Raw genomic sequence first — 21,994 nt, 5'->3', positions numbered from 1 at the left:
AAGACCATGGACTTGCTTACCCGTACCTGACCGGGTTAAAGTATATATTATGAGGAAGGGGATTGAGAAGAATTGAACCTTTGACCTTTGGGCTGGGGAAACCATAGCCCTTTCTGTGTGCCTCATTATGATATTGAAATTGTGGAAACAATAGCCCTTTCGTCGTGCCTCATTATGATATTGAATCATGTTAGCTAGCTTAAGTCATTATTATTTAGGAAAATGGTTCATTTGTCCAAATATATTTAAAACATGATTCAAATGGACGAGTAAAAATTTGTATGGGTGAAATGGACACACAAAAAAATAGCAAGGATAAAACTGAATTCATCCTGACTTAAACTTAAAAAATAGTAAGGATGAAACTGGATGCATCTTGATGTAAATTAAAAATAAGAAAAATATTTGAAAATGGGTAGGATAAAATTGTTTACATCCGGACTATTTTTAAATTTTTGTCCATTTAAACAGTATCAAAATCTAAATATCCTTTTCGTTTTCACCAAGAAATTGTTGATTTTGATCTTTTTATCCAATTTTATGTTATTATTTCCATTTTCGAATTGTAAAAACAGCAATGCAATTTTTAGTGCGTATTACTAATAAGATTTAAAGGAGTTCTTTTCCTTCTGGAGGCCTGTTGGTGATTGTGTCACACATGCATTGCACCCATTTGAACCTTAGCTATTTGTGTTGCATAAAAAACACAAAATGATACAATTTTTTTTTCTTTTGAACTACCTCTGGTAGTTGCTCCTGTAAATTCTTCTATTATCAAATACAATTTTCTCTTCTAAAAAAAAAGAAAGAAAGAAAAAGAAACACACAAAATGATTTCAAATTACGAACAGCTTTGGAATGGACTTAACTGAGCAATTACAAAGGCATATTGTTAGCGATATATCTGTAGTCTACTAGGTTTACTAGGTTTCCCTGTTTCCCAGTTTACTAGTTCTTTACTAGTTTTAGTCTTACGTAAATATAGTCATATTCCTAGAATATCTTTATTTGTTGTAACTTCTTAGTTAATTCCTATGTAACGTAATTCACTATATATATCAATGAGAATAAACAAAATATTCACAGTTGTGAATTCATTAAACTCTGTCTCCTAAAATCTAATATGGTATCTTCGTGCTAGGTATTTCTCTACAAACAAAAAAAACAAAAACAAAAAAAAACCGAGTTTTTTTTTTCTTTCCAGAAACAAGTTCTCTTCACAACTGCCGTGAAATTTCTTCTCCAGGGCTAAGACTCTCCCGGCATCAGCTGTCTTCCAAGCCGATATTGCTTCAACAACATCAATTGATTTTCTCTATTCATCGCTTCCAATGGGTGATATCTCTGATCCAACAGTAAACACCAACAACACAAACACTGGTATTGTTGATTCTAACCCTCACCTTCATCCTTCTAGTCCTTACTATGTTCATCCGGCAGACAATCCTACTACTATTCTCTATCAACCAGTTCTCACAAGTGAAAACTATGCCACTTGGGTTCGTGGTTTCCGTAAGGCTTTGAGTGCCAAGGCCAAACTAGGCTACATCGATGGCACAATTGTTAAGCCAGACATTCCAGCTGATATACCGTACTGGCAACGCTGTGATGATCTTGTTGGCAGTTGGGTTTGTAATTCCTGTGAACCAGAAATTGGTCGTAGTGTAATGTCTTTCGACACTGCTCATGAGATGTGGATGGACTTGAAGAGTCGTTTTGCTCAGTCCAATGCCACAAAATTATATACAATCAAGCAATCGATTTCCATCTTGAAACAAGAGCATCATTCGGTTGCTCAATACTACACCCAGCTCAAAACTCTTTGGGATCAATTGGATTCTTTTCGGCCTCCAACACCATGTATTTGCCATGCTGGTAAGTCTATTATTGAACACCATAATCAAGATCGTGCTATGGAGTTTTTACAGGGGATTCAAGATCGATTCTCTGCCTTGCGAAGCCAACTCCTAGTCACTGAACCATTGCCATCAGATGCTAAGTTGTACAACCTTGTACGCCAAGAAGAAGAGCAACAAGGAATAAATTCCGCTGCTGTTCCACTAATTGAATCGGATGCTTTGAATGCTTCTCACATAGACGCAAGACCACAGCGTCATTCCTCGCACTTCCGTCCAGTCCCTGGCAATCCATCCTATGGCAACAAACGACCTCGACCCTTTTGTGATCACTGTAATCGACATGGTCACACACGCCAGGTCTGTTGGAAGCTTCACGGCTATCCGAATGGCCCTTCCAACGCTGCTGCCCACAAATCTCACGTTGCTGCTGCTGTCCACACTGCTGCTCCCAATGCTCTAGCCTCCGTTGCTGTACCTTCCCAGCTTTCCATGGCCCCATCGATCACTCCTGAGTAGTACGCTCAGCTGCTTCACCTACTGAACCCGAAAAGCAACAGTGATGTGTCTTCTCCAGCAGCAAATTGTGCAGGTACGGTCTCTACTGCCCTGTTTCCTTCCTTCCCATGTGTGTTTACTTGTTCTTTGTCTACCTGGATTGTCGACAGTGGTGCTACGCACCATATATGCTCTTCTATATCATCTTTCACCACTTATGAGGTGGTTGATAAACTAATTGAAGTACAATTTCCAGATGGATCGTTTACCTCTGTGAGCCATATTGACAATATTGATTTATCCCCAACAATCAAAGTAGTTGATGTTCTTCATGTTCGCAGTTTTAAATTCAATCTCATATCGGTTAGTCAACTAACCAAAACAACCAAGTGTTGTATTAAATTTTCTCATGACTCATGTGTCTTCCAGGACCTTCAAACGAACAAGGAGATTGGATGGAGTAGGCGCATTGCGGGCCTATATCATTTTAGCTTCCGTCCTTCTGTTTTCTCTTTTATTGCAAATAAGAATCCAATGGATATATGGCATTGCCGATTAGGCCATCCCAGCGAGGATTGTTTTCGATTCTTATCTCGTACTTCTGATTGCATTGACTCCAAAAATACTCACTCTTGTATTGTGTGTCCCTTGTCTAAACAAACAAGGTTACCATTTAATAAAAGTAGTTCTACATCTTCTTATGCTTTCCAGCTAATTCATGCTGATATTTGGGGGCCATTTTCCGTAGCATCTTCTACGGGTGCCAGATATTTTCTCACTTTAGTTGATGATTACACTCGATGCACTTGGGTTTATCTCATGGTTGTAAAATCCGAGTCTCTCACATGTCTACAAATTTTTTTCCAATTTGGAATCCGACAATATGGACACAAGATTGCTACCATAACTTCTGGGAATCATACTACATTCATTCCTCAACTTCAAACTTTTCGTTCGGATAATGGTTCTGAATTTAAATTTGAAACACTACAATCTTGATCATCAGAATGGTATTTTGCATCAAACAAGTTGTGTCTACACGCCCCAACAAAATGGCATTGTCGAACGTAAACATAGACATCTTCTCAATGTAGCTCGTGCCTTACGTTTTCAGTCTAATGTTCCTTTGAGTTTTTGGGGTGAATGCATATTAACTGCGGCATATTTAATCAACAAAATGCCAACCCCAGTTTTATCACATAAATCTCCTCATGAAATGTTATTATCCACATTACCATCTTATTCTCATTTACGGATTTTTGGTTGTCTTTGTTTTGGACGCAACCCACGTCCATCTCACAAATTTGACGCTCGTGCTAGATCGGGCATTTTTGTTGGCTATCCTTATAATCAGAAAGGCTATAAAATATATGACCTTGAATCCAAGACAATTTACACATCCAGAGATGTTGTATTTCATGAAACTATTTTTCCATTTCATGATATCAGTTCTCTTCCGCAATCAACTATCACTCACCATGATCGCGACTCTGATATTGCTTTCTATGACTCCATTTTACTTACACATGGAGATAACTCTACACAACAATTTGTTATTTCAACGCCATCACCTGTCCCAATGGCACAGGATTCTTCTATAAATCCTCGGCCTATCTTCACTAATGTCGAGATGACATCCTCTCATTTGCAAACTGGAAATAATTCTTCTGACCTTTCCCATTGCACCTCATCTTCACCAATTTCCCTGCTACGGATATATCATCATCACGGCCAATTCGCACAAAGTCCACTCCTTCGTACTTGAAGGATTATCACTGCACTATTCCAAAATGCAATTCCACTTCAGTTTATCCAATGACTGAATATTTGTCATTTTGATTAATTTTCTCCTGCTCATAAAGCTTTCCTAGTTAATGTAATTCTTACGGAGGAACCCAAAACATACTCACAGGCAAAGCTATGCCCTAAAAGGAGAGCAGCTATGGCCAAAGAAATTCTTGCTCTACAAGCCAATGACACTTGGATTCAGGTTGATCTTCCACCGGGTAAAGTGGCAATAGGCTGTAAATGGGTGTTTAAAATTAAATTTAATGCAGATGGTTCAATAGAACGATATAAAGCTCGCTTAGTGGCAAAAGGATATACCCAACAAGAAGGAATTGATTTTTATGATACTTTTGCTCCTGTTGCTAAACTAGTCACAATGCGTGTGCTATTATCCATTGCTGCCATTCGAGCCTGGTCTCTGCATCAACTTGATGTCAATAATGCATTTCTTCAAGGAGATCTTGATGAAGAAATATACATGAAATTACCACCTGGTTTAGGTTCTGAGGGCCACTCCAAAGTTCTTTGATTAAAAAAATCTTTATATGGGATGAAGCAAGCTTCTAGGCGATGGTTTGCCAAATTTTCTTCGGTGTTACTTGCTGAAGGTTTTCAAAAATCATTATGTGATAATTCTCTCTTCACATATCATAAAGGCAACACATCCATTTTTGTCCTTATTTATGTATATGATATAATTATCACTGGTACTGATAATATTTTCATCACCTCTCTCAAATCAAGACTTGCGTCCTATTTCTCAACCAAAGATTTAGGAAAATTACAATACTTCTTGGGCATAGAAGTTTCTCGTTCTTTCAAAGGAATTTTCCTATGTCAAAGGAAGTACATTCTGGATATCCTAAAGGGTTCTGGACTCACTGGATCGCGCACCTCTTCGTTTCCTATGGATGCGCACCTGAAATTGACATCCGAGGCGGGTACACCTTTGCTAGATCCTAGTATTTATCGGAGCTTAATTGGTCGTCTATTATATCTTACAGTCACACGACCGGATATCACTTATGCAGTGAATTATTTAAGTCAATTTATACAACGTCCCCATTCTTCTCATCTGGATGCTGCTAATCATGTTTTACGATACCTTAAAGGTACTATTGGTCATTGAATTTTTTTGGCCTCTTCCACTCCCTTGATACTCAAAGGATATACCGACTCTGATTGGGCAGGATGTCCAATGACCCGACGATCCACTACTGGCTATCTTGTTACTATAGGTAACAGCCCAGTTTCCTGGAAATCTAAAAAGCAACCAACTGTTGCTCGTTCCTCTGCTGAGGCTGAATATCGGGCCCTTGCACATTTAACTGCAGAACTACAATGGCTTCGTTATTTGTTTCAGGATTTAAGAATTCCTTGCATTCTTCCTATAATTGTTTCCTGTGACAGTCAAGCAGCTATTCACATTGCTCAAAATCCAACGTTCCACGAGCGGACGAAGCACATCGAAATTGATTGTTATTTTGTCCGAGAAAAACTGCTCAACGGCTTAATCAAACCACAACATCTACAGTCTTCTGAACAGCTTGCAGATTTATTCATAAAACCTTTAGGTGTCAAGCAATTTCAGCATTTGGTTAGCAAGCTGGGTATTCGATGTGGATCGACTCCTCCAACTTGAGGGGGGGTGTTAGCGATATATCTGTAGTCTACTAGGTTTACTAGGGTTCCCAGTTTACTAGTTCTTTACTAGTTTTAGTCTTACGTAAATATAGTCATATTCCTAGAATATCTCTATTTGTTGTAACTTCTTAGTTAATTCCCATGTAACCTAATTCACTATATATATCAATGAGAATAAACAAAATATTCACAGTTGTGAATTCATTAAACTCTGTCTCCTAAAATCTAATACATATGATGGGAAGTTTTCAAGAAGAAAGAAGCGATCAAATGACTTACATACTTCACTTATTCATTCGTACCCCTTGATTATAATGAAACAACCCGCACATATACGCAAGTAATAAGTAAGCCTTCATTAGGTCGATTTTTTTTTATAGATTTTTGCAAGTCCACGTTTTACGTTTATATATAGTTTTATCATTGCACAAATACCGTACGCAAGACACTCAGATTGTCGTTGAATATATTCTATATATTATATTATATATATATATACTTCTTAATATGAAGGGGAATGATAATGCTGTGCCGCAACCAAATTCAATTTTGAGTTTTGTTAAAGTTTAGAAAGCCATGTGGCAGCATCGTCAGAAATTAACTGGCCAAAGGAATTGACGCGTGTTATCGTTACAGACTCATCGTTGCATAACTGAATATATGAAGAGATTCAACCATACGACTGTCAGTTTGCAGAGTGTATGGGAAGATGGGTTTTACCGACACGACTCTTCACGGTGGATAAATAAGTATGCGACCAAATTGATACCATCGCAAGAAAAAAAGAAGAAGCAGTTCTTCTTCACGTCCATAGTGGTTGAATAGAAAGTACTTAAATGAATTGTTTTGTCAATAACAATCAGTTGAAAAAACTAGGAGATAGAAATTCGACAATCAGTTGGTAGAAAAAAAGAAAAAGCTCCTTTGAAGCGGTGGCATTCCAAACACGGACATTTAAAGTCGTCAATAGAGTCAAGTCTCCTTTTGATCAGATTATTTTCTTACCCCAACTTTGGAAACCCGTTTGTTTTTTTCGCATTTCGTTTTTTCCTTTTCAGTCACACAATGATAAATTATCCATTGCCAAGATGAAACCCAAGTACGTGGTGCGAAACTAAAATGTTATTCTTCAATTTTGTAATTGTGATGATAATGTTGTAGTATTAATTTTGCGGTAAATAAGAATTCGTTGCTCGGACTTGAATAGATTTAAAAACAAAAATATATACAAAATTTTCACAGGATCAAGAGATACTAGGACTCAGGATTTCACCAATTCTTATACTCATGCGATTCATGTATTTATTCTAAACAGTTATAGCTTCTAAACATCGACTCTTTATTTGCCAAAATAGATTTTAAAAATATTAAGTGTAAATCTTAAGCATGGCCTATCAAAAGGATTAGTCCCAAGCATAAACCATCAAATGAAATCACAAATAATTAAGAAAAAATCATAATTCAATTCATAATAATGCAAATAGTCATAAAAGAATTAAATAAAAAATTATTCATGCATAAAGAATGGTTTCCTCCATCATCCCAGTATTGGGGTTTAGCTATTCATATCAATCACACACTCAACATATTAATTCAAAGCTCAAAGTGTGATTAGAAGAGTCAAAAGTTATAAAATAGTAGTTCCGAGGAACTCACAAAATTCGTCCAGAAAAAAACGATAGTACTCTGCTGCTGTTCTACAACGACAAATTGCTGTTGCTGCTTGCACTGTTGTTTTAAGACCTACAGAACAAGTCGTTGTCACTGTTGATAAACGACTGTCTTCTGGAGTCTGTTCTTCGTGTTCTTCGTGCTCTTTAATTGCAGCAGCAGCAGAACTCCTCCTTCCTGCAGCTCCCGTTCTTCGCTCCTCTAGCCTCTTTATGGTCTCTGATCGACCCCAAAACTCTTCATCCCCCTTCTCTGACATAAAACCAACTATTTATAGGCTTTAAATCCCCTTGAAACTCGATCAAACCCCTTGGAAATCTCCATTATTCTTTACGGGTTGTTTGAAGAATAATCTTCTTCTTGTTGCGTTACAGGCTGTTTCTAGCTATTCTCTCGTCTCAAATATCTTCTAGGACTTTTACCCAACTGTTTTGATGTATATCCCACGCAAGATATCCCATAAATCTCTCAAACTAATCTCAAACCCTAAACAGAAACCGTGTGCACTGTCTTGACTTTGTGTGGATTTTCTGACTTATCTAGCCCAATTAGATGGGTCTAATCGCTTCTAACAGGTCCCTTATGTCTTGTAGAGTCCGTGGGTACCAAATTTGCCCATTGAATCTCCTCCTAGGTCGCTCAAATCCTTGATCCAAAACTGTTGACGCTGCTGCCTTTTTTTCCGCCAAAATCCAGTTTTGAAACTTTGAAGATGACCTCCCCCTATCCAGTTCCGGTGTCCCTTTAGTACATGCCCTGAAATGGGGTGCCCCTTAGTAATTAGGTTACCCCTTATCCAAAGTGAGAGTCCGTATAGTAATTTTCTCCCACGAGCGCAAAAACCACTTTTTAGCCAATTTCGCCGCAAAAGCTTATTTCTCCAAAAACACCTATAAAGACATAAAATAACCAAATAAGTACAAAATCGAGCACTAACAATATAAACAATTGGGACAAATTAGACACATAAATGCGTCTATCAGATAACAAAGTAGAGAAATCCTAACCATGAAAAAAATCCGCTTCTCAGAAAAATCAAATTTGTATTTTTCATATTGTGTGTTTTGCATTTAATTCATAGCGTTCAATTTTAAAATGGTTTTAGCAACTATTGCTTTGTATCTAGAGAACAGTATTCTTTGTATAGCTTTACCAAACAAAATAAGATCGTCTTCTTTCATACGTTGGTATAAAGTTTTTGTTACTCGGTGAGAATTTGATTACATGTTTCTTACATATATGTTACAATTGCATGTGACGGTTATGGTGCGATTACTAATTTACGATGCATTTTTATGTTGTTTGTTGTGTTAGATTTTGCAAGAACCTTGGCCAGTACTTTGGATTTGGATCTGAAACACATGAACCACCACGCACGTCCCAGATCCTTATGGGATGGAGGTTGCAAATCCTCCAGAAATCCCTGATTGCTATGGGGAGAGATGGTTGTTAATTATGGTACCCGCCTACAGGCTATTGATACACGAAGGGTGGAAGATCGATTTGGATTCACGGAGTGTAAGTGTAATCTGTATAATGTTACAAAATACAAAGGATGAACGTTGAGGCTAGGTTATACTTGAGGCTTGAATTTCTTCTATGATGAGATGCAATGCAGAGTAGGAGAAGGCTTCAAAAGCATCAAAAGAGGCGCCTATCTTAGATATACAGTGAACTGAGTAGACCGGGAAGAAACTATTGTGCCTGTCAAAATTACGTTTTTGATGTCACCTATACTGCGAAAAGATGGAACGGTTCGGATAACTCCTGTAAAGGTAATGCATATACACTCTTATATTTGTTACAAAGTAGTATGTTTAACTTTGTATCCTATCGAAAACATTTAGCAAAATTAAACCAGAACATCAAAGATACTTTGCTTATGTATTGGGGGTTTCATGACCAGCACATTTTGGTAGTGCGGGTGTGTAAATAACAAAAAGACAAGTATGGTTCTGACCAATGGTGGTTATGTTATCTATGTTGATCATCAACACTATACTGGGATCGGTTCAACACTTTATAAAGAGGTAACTCTGACCATTTAGAACTCCGTTGATAATTCGCCAGTTTCTTCTACTTTATGTTATGTGCCTTCTGTGCTGTTCTCTGTTGATAATTCGTCAGTTATCTATGGTGTTGTTCAAGTCACCCACATATATTCTTTTGTGTACAGTTCATCCGGCATATATATCTCAATATGACTGCCTATGCCGAGGCCTCTCCCTACGATGTATTTAATCATAATCAACATACCATATTTTAGATTGAACGTGATCTTATATTGTTTATATGATTTTCATAATAGCATAGTTTATTTTTTAATTGCAACAATGATTGCCCCTCTTTTTGCTCATTTTTGTATGCAATTTTAAGTCTTATTTTATAAAGAGTCTTTCAACAAATCATTGGCAAATAATATAACGATGTAGAGATGCATTTCCGCAGGCGCAAGTAGCCAGCCACTGCCACACTTCTAATTTGTACGCTGCTAAAATCATTCGATTTTGGTATCTTCTCGCACTCGATGACAGTACCATGTATGAAGGAAACAATGTTCTTAGCCATCAAAGATGAATAAAGTACCCGAGGTTCGCAAGAGCATAAATAACAAAATATGCATTCGTTAACATCGAAATCTTGCTTTTGACTTTCAGCAATCTTGCTTTTACCTAATTGTTCATCGGGGCTTTCACCATGAGTAGTCAACATCGAATCCTGGCTCTATGTTATTGCGGTTAGGGGATATGTCCTTAGCTTATGTGTATGTATGTATGTATAAATGAGTCAACCCTTATGAATTACACTTATCACTTCTTCTATTTTTTGAGTTAGCTAATGAACTAGCCCGTGCATTTGCATTGGTTTACAGAATTTGTATATATATATATATCGACAATTTAATAAGAAGCACAGAAGTGAGAGTTGAAGTCTAGAATGATCCGATGGAAGAAAGCTAGATAAGAAACAGGAACTGGAGTATCCTTATTCATCTTCTCATAATTTATGATCCACATCACAGTGTTCCCATGAAAGGACGGAGCCACGTACGTAGGAACGGGTGGACTAAAATCTTGCCGACGCGTTTCACAGTCACAGCCGGCCAGGTTGTGCAAAATCGTCTTAAGGCTAAAATGATGCTTGCGATCATCCCGCTTACCAAAGCTAATATGAGTCTTGTGTGCCAGCTTATTAAGGCCGGAATGAGACTTATGGCCCAGCCTACAAAGGCTAGAATGATGGATGAGAGCCGGTTGTGGTGAGTGTAGGAGTAAAATATCGCACCTCTATTCGATATGCGAAGTAATGACCATCAAGACTGAGCGAAGATAACCGCATACATCATATCTGAAATGACGCATCAGATGACGTCAGCTTAATCACGAGTAAAGTGTGAAGAGCTATGCGATATTAAGAGAACGTGCGAGAAGAGTCAATGTAAGCGTGTGTTAATGACGCACGCCAAATCCGAAAATAAAGGCTTTATTAGCTGTCATCCACTATGTAAACTCCTATATAAGGAGTTAAGCGACCTTGTATGAAGGGAGATATTTTTTGGAGAGCTTAGACAGGATTTTAGGAGAGAGAAAGATTGTTTGGAGAGCAAGTTAGAATTCTTTATCTTTTGTATTCAATTTAAAGATTTTAATGAATGTTCTTGTGATTCTTATGGAGATTACTTAGATTGTTCTATACATTTCATCTAGGGTGTGGTTGTGAGATTTATCACAACTACATATTGGCGCTAGAAATCGGCTCGGAATGATATACCATGTTGGTGAATTTCTGTAGAAATAAGTTTTGGATTCTTCATACTTTATCAGTTTTTCTTTAGAAATCTTTGAGAGTTTTAGAAATTTAGATCTAAAGAGGTTCCACAAAAAGTTTTAATCTCAGAAAAATAATCTTCATCGGTCCAGTTTTTAGTTCTTTGAAGAGTAATTTTTATCTTCAAAAGGTGAAACAATTGTTATAAACTAACAAGATGGTGAGACAAACAAATGCAGCGGAAAAAACAATAACAGTCAGGAGGAGAAAAAGGATCGCTGAAAGAAGAAGAAGTGAAATCGTTGAATCCTCAAGGATGGGAGAAATAAACAATAAAGGAAATCAAGTTCAAACTCAGATCCAACAAGAACCAATGGAGAACAATACCATAGACTACGATAGAGTGAGTGTTCATACCGCAAATACAGATTCAACAGAAGAGGAAGACGAAAGAACCAGAGTTCCGGGATCAATAGAAGGGAATGAAGAAAACATGACAACCGAGGAACTCCGACAGAGGTTGATTGCAGAAAGAAGGAGGGAAGATGAAGAACATGCGAATTTGATGCGTCAGAATCATGAGTTGAGAGAGGAGAATATAAGATTACAAGAGCGGAGATCAAGAAGTACCATGGTAGGCTTTTAAGAGTGTAAAATAAGAGCAAGAAGAGAAGCCTACAGTTAACTGCAAGTGCACAGTTGTTGTTGTAGCTTGTGCAAGAACAGGTCGATCCACAGAGACCGGTGTGTGTGATTGAAGGTTTCCTAAGCTAATTTGAATAGAGAGAAACAACAAGGGTTTTGTTTTGTCGATATTGCTAGATGATGATAGTGACTGAAATAACAAAAGCGAAAGCAAAGAGTAACCTACAAGCAGATAGATAAGGTGCTGGGGAAGTCGAATCCACCGCTTAACCTATACTAAGTCAATTCAATCTCAATGATGTTCTTGTCCCTTGTATAGATATCAGTGAGCTTCTAGGCTCAACTGACTAACTAGATGTCAGTGGAGGTTCTATGCCTGCTGCTCATCAAAGGGTGGTTTCAGGAGGAAGGTTTAGTATCACTAAGATAACTATCTAATCCTAGTATTAGCTGCCCTTCTCACAAAACAACTAACCACAGATCAATTACTTAGGTGAGTAAACAATCCTAAGGGATATCCTTATCACATCTAAAATATCAATCCTAGGCACTAACTGTCTAGCTAAAGCACAATTAGTCAGAGAATTGGCAATGATCACTAAGGCATGAGCTGCAACACAATCACACAGTGGTGTTCTAACTACAATGCATACATGACATGCACTGTGAGAGCAAAATGTAAAGTGCTCAAGATAATTTATCCACAACATTATAGCACAACAAGACCAATATCAGAACTTAAATGAAACTTAGCAATAGATTAATGGTTTCATCTAAACCCTAACTATGAAATTAGAACATCATCATGAAGATAAAATCAAACATGAACTACTGCTTGGTGCACCGGCTAATCCGGGTATACCCTCTACAACACAACATACATCCTATTTATACCCAAATTTTAGGGTTTACAATTTTCCCCCAAATTGGCAGTTGAAATTAGGGTTCGACTTTACCTAATTTGATGGCACAATCTCTCCCCCATGCGTCGACCCATTCTTCCTCTGACTCTCCTGCTCCATTCCCATGTGTCAATTGCTACTCTAGACTCGCCTAATCGATTGATTTTTCTTCTAGGGTTTCAGAGAAAAGTGAGAAGAAATATCAATCAAATAGGGGGCTAGAAAGAGGTGGTGATGATGGTAGTGATGGGTTCTAGTGTTTGGGGATTTGACGGCTCGTGGAGGGGAGTGGTGGTGGTTGAGGCGACGGAGAGGATGGAGTTGGCAGGAGCAGAGCTCGACTGCTCGAAGGAGGAAGATGAGAATTTGGGTAAGGTGCGTTTGGCTGAAGGGTATAGGTGTTAGGTGTTTGGGTGTTGAGCGGATGCATCAAGTCTCGATGATTCGCAAAGTTGAGCCGTGGGATGCGGAAATGATAGATTGATCTAACGGCTACAAGTGAAGAGGATGGTATCGACCGTCGGATGCCTGATACAACGAAACTGACGGCTCAAGATGGAGTTAGGTGCTGTAGTGTTAGACAGGAGCTTCAGACTTTGATGTACTGGCGATGCTGCGACCATTGGATGCTGAGATGATCCAATCTGACGGCTAGAAAGGGAAACGGGTATGGATATAGGAAATGGATTTGGGTGAGGGTTTTGGGCCTTGGGTATGCCAAGCCCATATCTTCTTTAAGAAAAATTATTCCTCTTCAAGCCCACTTCTAGCCTTTTGGTCTTGTGCACAATATTCTTCGCGGCTTCCTTGCGTAACTCCTCCCGGCTTTTCACTACTTTTCTGCTCTTTTCGTTCCGCAATTCATCCAAACTTTATTTATTACCTAAAAATGCAAAATTAATTAAGAAAAATATTTATTCTTGAAAACAATGAAAATACAGAATATGGGATAAAATGTAGAATTAATGCACAAAAGATGAGTTAAATGCCAACAAAAATATATAGAAATATGCACTTTTTAGCACTCATCAAATACCCCCAAACCTGAATTTTACTTGTCCTCAAGTAAAACAAAAATAAGGAAATCCTACCTATACCACTGTCGTTGGTCTCTCGAATGCATTTAGCGTATGCACTAAGCCTTTTAAACCACTAAGTGTCCCTAGTGGACGAGTTGAAGTCTCGTGAAGGTTTGCTTAGAACGTACCTACAAAGTTCTAGGTCAAAATATAAGCTCAGATTCCATCAAATGTGACATGTGCAAGTCAGTTTAAGCTCACAGCAAAATGGAGATGTCAATCTAGCTATCAAAGGCACAATCCTAGCACTGATAACAAATAAAGACATGTGATAAGAGTGTAAAGTGTATCTACACATGTGTAAAGAAAGATCTGAAGTTATGACTACTAATCACCAAGAGATAGTTTCTCAGGCTAAGAACCAAGGTCGAAATCTAGCTAGCTGTCCGGACTTTACGAGAATTGTGAATGAGTTGGAGGTATTTCACAATTACTCGTGTTGTACATCAATGGCATACACCCTCCTTGCTTATTACAATGAGACAACAAAATGACTATTTACATGACTCTGATTTACATTGACTACTCTCTTTTTATTTTTGGAACAAGAGATGATGGAATTGATAAATACTTGATTTTTTTGTATTTTTCTGATATTTTTTTTTTCTGAATATATACATCGTTTTTTTTTTTTTTTTTTTTTTTTTTTTTTTCAAAAAGCGGGAGTTCTGTTTTCAATTATGGCATATTATCAAAGTATCTACTTTTACCCCCAAACCTAAACTAAACATTGTCCTCAATGTTTCAAAATATGAACAAAATTATAATACAACATATGAAGAGGGTCATGTTGAGTAGAGAAAAAGGAAAGAGAATACCCGATTTCGGCGAAAGCAATATTAGAACTCCGTTATTCAAGGCAAGAACAAAAAAGGTTTTTTAAGAAATTTTATGTACTGGATTATATACAAAAAACAAAAGGTAATTATCTACTGGATTATATACAAAAAATTCACCATACACTAACAATCTAAAGAGTTGAGGATCAACCCAAAAGACGAAGTGTAGACATTTCAACAGCTTCACACAATAATAATATGATAGAAACGCAAGTGAAACTGTGAAACAAAATGAGCTACCCCCAAACCTGGATTTTTCAACGGATAAAATTTTTGAAACAAAATCGCGCAGTTTCGGGGGTTCATCATGCACAAGGTCTAGCTCGAAATGAACTGTGCTAGGGACGGGCAAACATGCTAATTCCAACTGTGGTTCCTCAAATGTATTATACTTAGAAGCAAAATAGTCCAAGAGGACTTGGGAAGCACACAGTTCCAAACCTAGATTAGGGACTCTCAGAAAAGTCGGTTTGACAATATGGGTACAAACCAAATCTAGGTTGGGTGGAAGGCCATCAGATTGTGACTTATGTAGGACGATAGGCACATCATTATTAATCACATCAACATCTCCTAAGTCTTCTACACGTGTCACAACATGCTCACAATCATCAAACAAATTGGCAAGATCACAATCAGAGTCATCAACATCATTAACAAATTCATTCTCATGCATCGGCAAATCAGGAGAAATATCACAATGTGACCTAGGTAGAGAATCAGACACATCACTTATATTTTCATGCATAATAACATTAGTGTCTACAGAAGATTCAACTATTCCTATGTCATGCTCATCTTCACAGAATAATTGTACGAATCCCATGTCAATATCAAAATCATATGAATTACAATGAGTATTAGAAAAAACAACATTCATGAAGGTCGAGGGCGAGAAGCCATATGTTATTGAACCAACAGGTTCCACAATATTTTCATGTTCTTCTAACACATCATCATAATCATCATCATGGTAGCATGCATATTGGTCCTTATTAAAAGTGGTGGTGTCATTAGTCGATTCATGTTCCTCTAAATTAGGTTCGTATTCAACATTATTTACATGAATGGGACTAGACACTTCATTAGGGACAACATACATTTCCTCATGAATTTCCTCCTTTTGTAGGTGAAGCAAAATCTGATCTAAATATGCCTGAATTCGTGATGTAGATCTGTCGAAGTTTTGCTCACTGAGTCTGAAAGCTTCTGTGGTGGAGTCTAAATTCATGGGAGTACAAAATTCTTCATGTTCAAATTGTGGTGATTGGTACATGTGTGCATGGTCATTAGGGTTTATAAAAGATTGATCGCAACCCTCAAAGGATTGATTATGGTCCCAATGACTACCATTCTCACAATTTATGGGCATTTTGGATTTTCTCTAGATTTCCTAAAATTATGCAAAATATGACAATTCTCAACAGGTTGGTCTAAACTACCACATGCGGGACATGCATAGATTTCAGGTTGCCTAAGAAAATTAGATGTGACAGATTCCTCATGTGATTGCATTTCTAAAGCTGCGATTCGAGCTTCTAATTGATCCACAAGAGATGATTTTGTGAGTGAGGTATTAGCAAAATGTTCATTTTCACGTTGTGGCGAATGATGCATGTGTGAATAGTCATTAGGGTTCATGTATTGAGGCTCGGGACTTTGAAAATGTCCATAATAATTCCTATGACTATTGACATCATGGTTTATGGGAGGTTCATAACGTGGCACATGCCCATAAGCAAGTTCTCTAAGAGTTTTATTTCCATCCCCAGGAGCAGACCAAAATCCAGACATGATTGGCTCAAAAGCTAAGTAACTATGTTACAAAGCCCAAAATTTGGTTTTTAATGGGTTTGGATTTTTGGAAAAATTTGGTTTTTAGGGAAACATTTGGAAAACTTTGGTTTTTATGGGAAAAAACATTAATTCCTTGTTGTTTTTTGAATGGGAGACATTTTTTTGGTTTTTTAAAATTTGGGAGCAAGTTTGGTTTTAATGGGATAAAGAAGAAAAAAAAATTTGGTTGTTAAAATGGGAGCAAGTAAAATTTGGTTTTTGAATGGGAGAAAAGTAATTTTTTTTTTTTTTTTTTTTTTTTTTTTTTTTTTAAAGAAAATAAAATTTGGTTTTTGAATGGGAGCAAGCCCACTGTTGGTTTTGTGTTTGCTTTGGCTCAGCTGGTTTGAAAACGTTTGGTGAAACTGAGTCCAAAATCTCGGCCTAGAATTTGGGTACTCGGCCCACTAACGAGTTAACCTAGCGTGATCGGTTACAAGCTCAGCTGGGTTTAAAAACCCAGAATACAAAATACAAGTCCAAATTAAACAAGCTCACAAAAATTAAATACAAGCCCACAAATTAAACAAACAAGCCCACAAAAATTAAATACAAACCCAACAGAAAATAAAAAGCCCAAAAATTGGCTTTAATATTACAAGCCCACAATTAAAAATGGAAGCCCACAGGTTGGGTTCTCTTAATGAGTTTAGGCTTACTTGCTTAAGCACAGCCCAGCTGCTCAGTTAGGTTGCAAAAGCCCAGTTGGGCTTTGGATCATCCTAAGCTTTGGCTTTTCTGAGGCCCAGTTGGGTATTTCAGTTACAAAGCCCAGTTGGGCTTTGTTCTTTTTCAGGTGCTTGGAATCAGCACAGTTGGGCTTTGATGGCTCAATTTAACCACAAGGAAGCAGGGGTTGTAGCAGATTTGGCCTGGCACCAGCAGGAGCAGCACCACAACACAGCAACAGCAACAGCAACAACAAAAACACAGCACAGCTCCAGCAACAGAAGCAGCACTAGCAGCAGTTCAGTTCAGCAGCAGAGCAACAGGAACAACTTCAGCAACAGCAGCCCAGCAGCTCCAGCAAGGGCAGCTGCAACAACAGCAGGGGAAACAGCTTCAGCAACAGCAGCTGCACCAGGGTCAGGCAGCTTCTCCTAGCACCAGCTCCAACAGCACCTGCAAGCAAGAGAAACAACACCAGTTCAGTGCAGCAACAATGCCTAACAGTAACAGCCCAACAGGAGTTTCAGCAAGCAGCAAGGCAGTGCACCTGTTGGTTTCAGAAGAGAAGAATCAACAAGCAAGAGCAAAAGCAAAGAAAGAAAAAGCAATTTCGCCGCTACCGAGTCCCCGGCAGCGGCGCCAAAAACTTGGTAGGCTTTTAAGAGTGTAAAATAAGAGCAAGAAGAGAAGCCTACAGTTAACTGCAATTGCACAGTTTTTGTTGTAGCTTGTGCAAGAACAGGTCGATCCACAGAGACCGGTGTGTGTGATTGAAGGTTTCCTAAGCTAATTTGAATAGAGAGAAACAACAAGGGTTTTGTTTTGTCGATATTGCTAGATGATGATAGTGACTGAAATAACAAAAGCGAAAGCAAAGAGTAACCTACAAGCAGATAGATAAGGTGCTGGGGAAGTCGAATCCACCGCTTAACCTATACTAAGTCAATTCAATCTCAATGATGTTCTTGTCCCTTGTATAGATATCAGTGAGCTTCTAGGCTCAGCTGACTAACTAGATGGCAGTGGAGGTTCTATGCCTGCTGCTCATCAAAGGGTGGTTTCAGGAGGAAGGTTTAGTATCACTAAGATAACTATCTAATCCTAGTATTAGCTGCCCTTCTCACAAAACAACTAACCACAGATCAATTACTTAGGTGAGTAAACAATCCTAAGGGATATCCTTATCACAGCTAAAATATCAATCCTAGGCACTAACTGTCTAGCTAAAGCACAATTAGTCAGAGAATTGGCAATGATCACTAAGGCATGAGCTGCAGCACAATCACACAGTGCTGTTCTAACTACAATGCATACATGACATGCACTGTGAGATCAAAATGTAAAGTGCTCAAGATAATTTATCCACAACATTATAGCACAACAAGACCAATATCAGAACTTAAATGAAACTTAGCAATAGATTAATGGTTTCATCTAAACCCTAACTATGAAATTAGATCATCATGAAGATAAAATCAAACATGAACTACTGCTTGGTGCACCGGCTAATCCGGGCATACCCTCTACAACACAACATACATCCTATTTATACCCAAATTTTAGGGTTTACAATTTTCCCCCAAATTGGCAGTTGAAATTAGGGTTCGACTTTACCTAATTTGATGGAACAATCTCTCCCCCATGCGTCGACCCATTCTTCCTCTGACTCTCCTGCTCCATTCCCATGTGTCAATTGCTACTCTAGACTCGCCTAATCGATTGATTTTTCTTCTAGGGTTTCAGAGAAAAGTGAGAAGAAATATCAATCAAATAGGGGGCTAGAAAGAGGTGGTGATGATGGTAGTGATGGGTTCTAGTGTTTGGGGATTTGACGGCTCGTGGAGGGGAGTGGTGGTGGTTGAGGAGACGGAGAGGATGGAGTTAGCAGGAGCAGAGCTCGACTGCTCGAAGGAGGAAGATGAGAATTTGGGTAAGGTGCGTTTGGCTGAAGGGTATAGGTGTTAGGTGTTTGGGTGTTGAGAGGATGCATCAAGTCTCGATGGTTCGCAAAGTTGAGCCGTGGGATGCGGAAATGATAGATTGATCTAACGGCTACAAGTGAAGAGGATGGTATCGACCGTCGGATGCCTGATACAACGAAACTGACGGCTCAAGATGGAGTTAGGTGATGTAGTGTTAGACAGGAGCTTCAGACTTTGATGTACTGGCGATGCTGCGACCATAGGATGCTGAGATGATCCAATCTGACGGCTAGAAAGGGAAACGGGTATGGATATAGGAAATGGATTTGGGTGAGGGTTTTGGGCCTTGGGTATGCCAAGCCCATATCTTCTTTAAGAACAATTCTTCCTCTTCAAGCCCACTTCTAGCCTTTTGGTCTTGTGCACAACATTCTTCGCGTCTTCCTTGCGTAACTCCTCCCGGCTTTTCACTACTTTTCTGCTCTTTTCGTTCCGCAATTCATCCAAACTTTATTTATTACCTAAAAATACAAAATTAATTAAGAAAAATATTTATTCTTGAAAACAATGAAAATACAGAATATGGGATAAAATGTAGAATTAATGCACAAAAGATGAGTTAAATGCCAACAAAAATATATAGAAATATGCACTTTTTAGCACTCATCATACCACACGTGCAAGCTCAAGGTCAAGGACAATCAGGAGCTCGTCAAGACGTAGCCAATCTAGGCGAAGAGATGCCAGACGAGAACAACCTCTAGACAACATCGCTGAAAACTTTCAGATAGATGACAATTTACAAGATCAACGCGATAAAGAACGCATAGAGCAACAACCAGCTGATGACAAATACATACATCAACGCGAACATTATCGCATTCAAGAAGGTCAAAGAGGCAATAGATCTGAACAGGCAAACGAACATCATCACACACATCATGATTATGATAGTGAAGAAAATGAAGAACAAGGAAGAATTATATTCCAAGGTAGAGAAATGCTGAGAAATCAATACGACCGCGAAGAGGAAGCTGAAAGGCATAATGTCGCGCAGATATATGCAAGAGACGAAGAGAAAGACGCAAAAGAAGGAGAGAGGAGGTTGAAGAGAGAGAGATACAAGAGGTTGTGCGTCAAAACAGGGATGATACAGAGTAAGACAGACAAGGTTGAAAAGACCAATGCAGCAAGATGCAGACCAAATCATGAATAGAGACATACGCAGAGAACTAGCAGAGATGAGAGAAATGATGAAGGGGCGAAGAGATAGTGGTAGGCGACAACTGGATGAAGCAATAGGGGAAGCGGGAAGAACACCGTTTGCAAGACAGATACAACTAGCAGTAATACCACCTAAATGCAACCTGCCTGTATTCACTAACATCTTTAATGGAAGCACATGTGCAGTACACCATATAAGGGCATATAGCCGGTCTTTATTAAATTGGGAAGAAAATGATGCAGTGTTATGTAAATATTTCCCTGCAAGTCTGACAGGAGAAGCCTTGCAATGGTTTGAAGGATTTCCAGTAGGAACCATTCAATCATTTCATCACTTACAAAACATCTTCTTAGGACAGTACATCAGCAATAACATGCTCAGACCAGGTATTGAAAAAGTGTTCGGCTTACGTAGAAGAATCAATGAGACCTTGCGAAGTTTAACCAAGCGTTGGAGAAGCATGTGTACTGAGATGACAGGACGAGTAGATGAGAGAAATCTTATATTAGCCTTCATCAATGCACTTTTCCCTACATATTTATTGTATACACAGATCTTCAGAACAAAAGATACAATAACTATGGCGGAGTTACGTGAGTTTCAAGAAGAATACATAACTCTTGAAGAAAAACAATAACTATGGTGGAGTTACGTGAGTTTCAAGAAGAATACATAACTCTTGAAGAAATGGAGTCTTACCCAGTGGCGATAGAAAACGCAAATGAGCGGAATGCTAGCTTACTCCCAATGAAAACAAATATTGTTGCAAGTATTTCCCAAGGAAGTCACGGAAAGAAGGTAATGAAAGAAGGACAAAAGTTAGTATCCATGGGTAGTAGGGACCAAGAAGAGTTTGAAAGAGAATACCAAGAAAAGTAGTTCACCAATCATGGAGGAAATAATAAGATTCAAAGGATTGATAACCAACCAGAAGGTTATGGAGGGAAAAAGCAATATTACAACCAAGGACCAGGAGGTAGCAAAGTGGTTTGGGAGCAGATAAAGATGCCGCATCTGAATACTGCGAAGACAAAATTTGGGAAGCTATAATCTTAATGGAAGACATTACTGAGCCACCAAATGTGGGAAATGAACCACCACCAGGGATGAGAAGTGGAGAATTCTGTGCATATCACCGTTTCCATGGTCACACAACAAACAATTGTAGAAATGTGAAGAAAATCATACTAAAAACGATTGATCAGGGAAAACTCAGCCATTTCCAAGTACAGCATCCAAAGAATCTACCACTACCTTCACCAGAAGGACATGCACAAAGTACAGAGACATGAAGGAATATATATTTGATAAAGGTGGGAGCAAAGGCGAAAATTTTATATTGTAATTCGATAATACACTCATTTAAAAGCATATAAGATTTTCACGATAATGTCCTGAGTCGAGTTTATGCAAGAGATAGTGATGGGAGAGAGATACTCAACCTTGCGAAGATATCACCATTGAAGGATTGACAGAAGCAACCTATTTCATTTAGCGCAGAAGAAGTACCAGGAGGAGGAGAACCGCACGAGAGCCCATTAGTGGTAAAGTTAGGAATCAATCCAAAAGCCAAAGCTGATGAAGATGAAGAGGATGACGCGAATACATGGGCAATAAATAGGATACTGATAGATCCTGGCAGTTCGGTTGAT

General features: G+C 38.4%; 2 protein-coding genes across 2 annotated transcripts; both read left to right on the top strand.

The window, feature by feature from the left end:
• Window positions 1-11,442: 11,442 nt before the first annotated feature.
• LOC113275104 (putative uncharacterized protein DDB_G0271606) lies at window positions 11,443-20,333 on the top strand. Its single transcript, XM_026524544.1, has 3 exons — window positions 11,443-11,859; window positions 17,437-17,799; window positions 19,905-20,333. The coding sequence occupies exons 1-3, from the start codon at window positions 11,443-11,445 to the stop codon at window positions 20,331-20,333; spliced, it is 1,209 nt and encodes a 402-aa protein (XP_026380329.1).
• A 25-nt stretch (window positions 20,334-20,358) lies between these two features.
• On the top strand, window positions 20,359-20,979 carry LOC113275094. The gene has a single exon (XM_026524534.1). The coding sequence runs from the start codon at window positions 20,359-20,361 to the stop codon at window positions 20,977-20,979; it is 621 nt and encodes a 206-aa protein (XP_026380319.1).
• Window positions 20,980-21,994: the final 1,015 nt, after the last annotated feature.

The sequence above is a fragment of the Papaver somniferum genome, chromosome 1, assembly GCF_003573695.1.
Source record: "Papaver somniferum cultivar HN1 chromosome 1, ASM357369v1, whole genome shotgun sequence".
Lineage (NCBI taxonomy): Eukaryota > Viridiplantae > Streptophyta > Magnoliopsida > Ranunculales > Papaveraceae > Papaver > Papaver somniferum.
Note: the sequence above shows the minus strand (reverse complement) of the source record. Positions and strands in the feature narration are given on the sequence as shown.

What these genes read in the sequence shown, in the direction of transcription:
- LOC113275104 (XM_026524544.1), top strand. Translation starts at nt 11,443, where the DNA reads ATGGTGAGACAAACAAATGCAGCGGAAAAAACAATAACAGTCAGGAGG. An exon ending in GGAGATCAAGAAGTACCATG is followed by an intron (nt 11,860 to 17,436) that starts GTAGGCTTTTAA and finishes ACACAGCAACAG; the next exon opens with CAACAGCAACAACAAAAACA. An exon ending in CAAAAGCAAAGAAAGAAAAA is followed by an intron (nt 17,800 to 19,904) that starts GCAATTTCGCCG and finishes GAAAACTTTCAG; the next exon opens with ATAGATGACAATTTACAAGA.
- LOC113275094 (XM_026524534.1), top strand. Translation starts at nt 20,359, where the DNA reads ATGAGAGAAATGATGAAGGGGCGAAGAGATAGTGGTAGGCGACAACTG.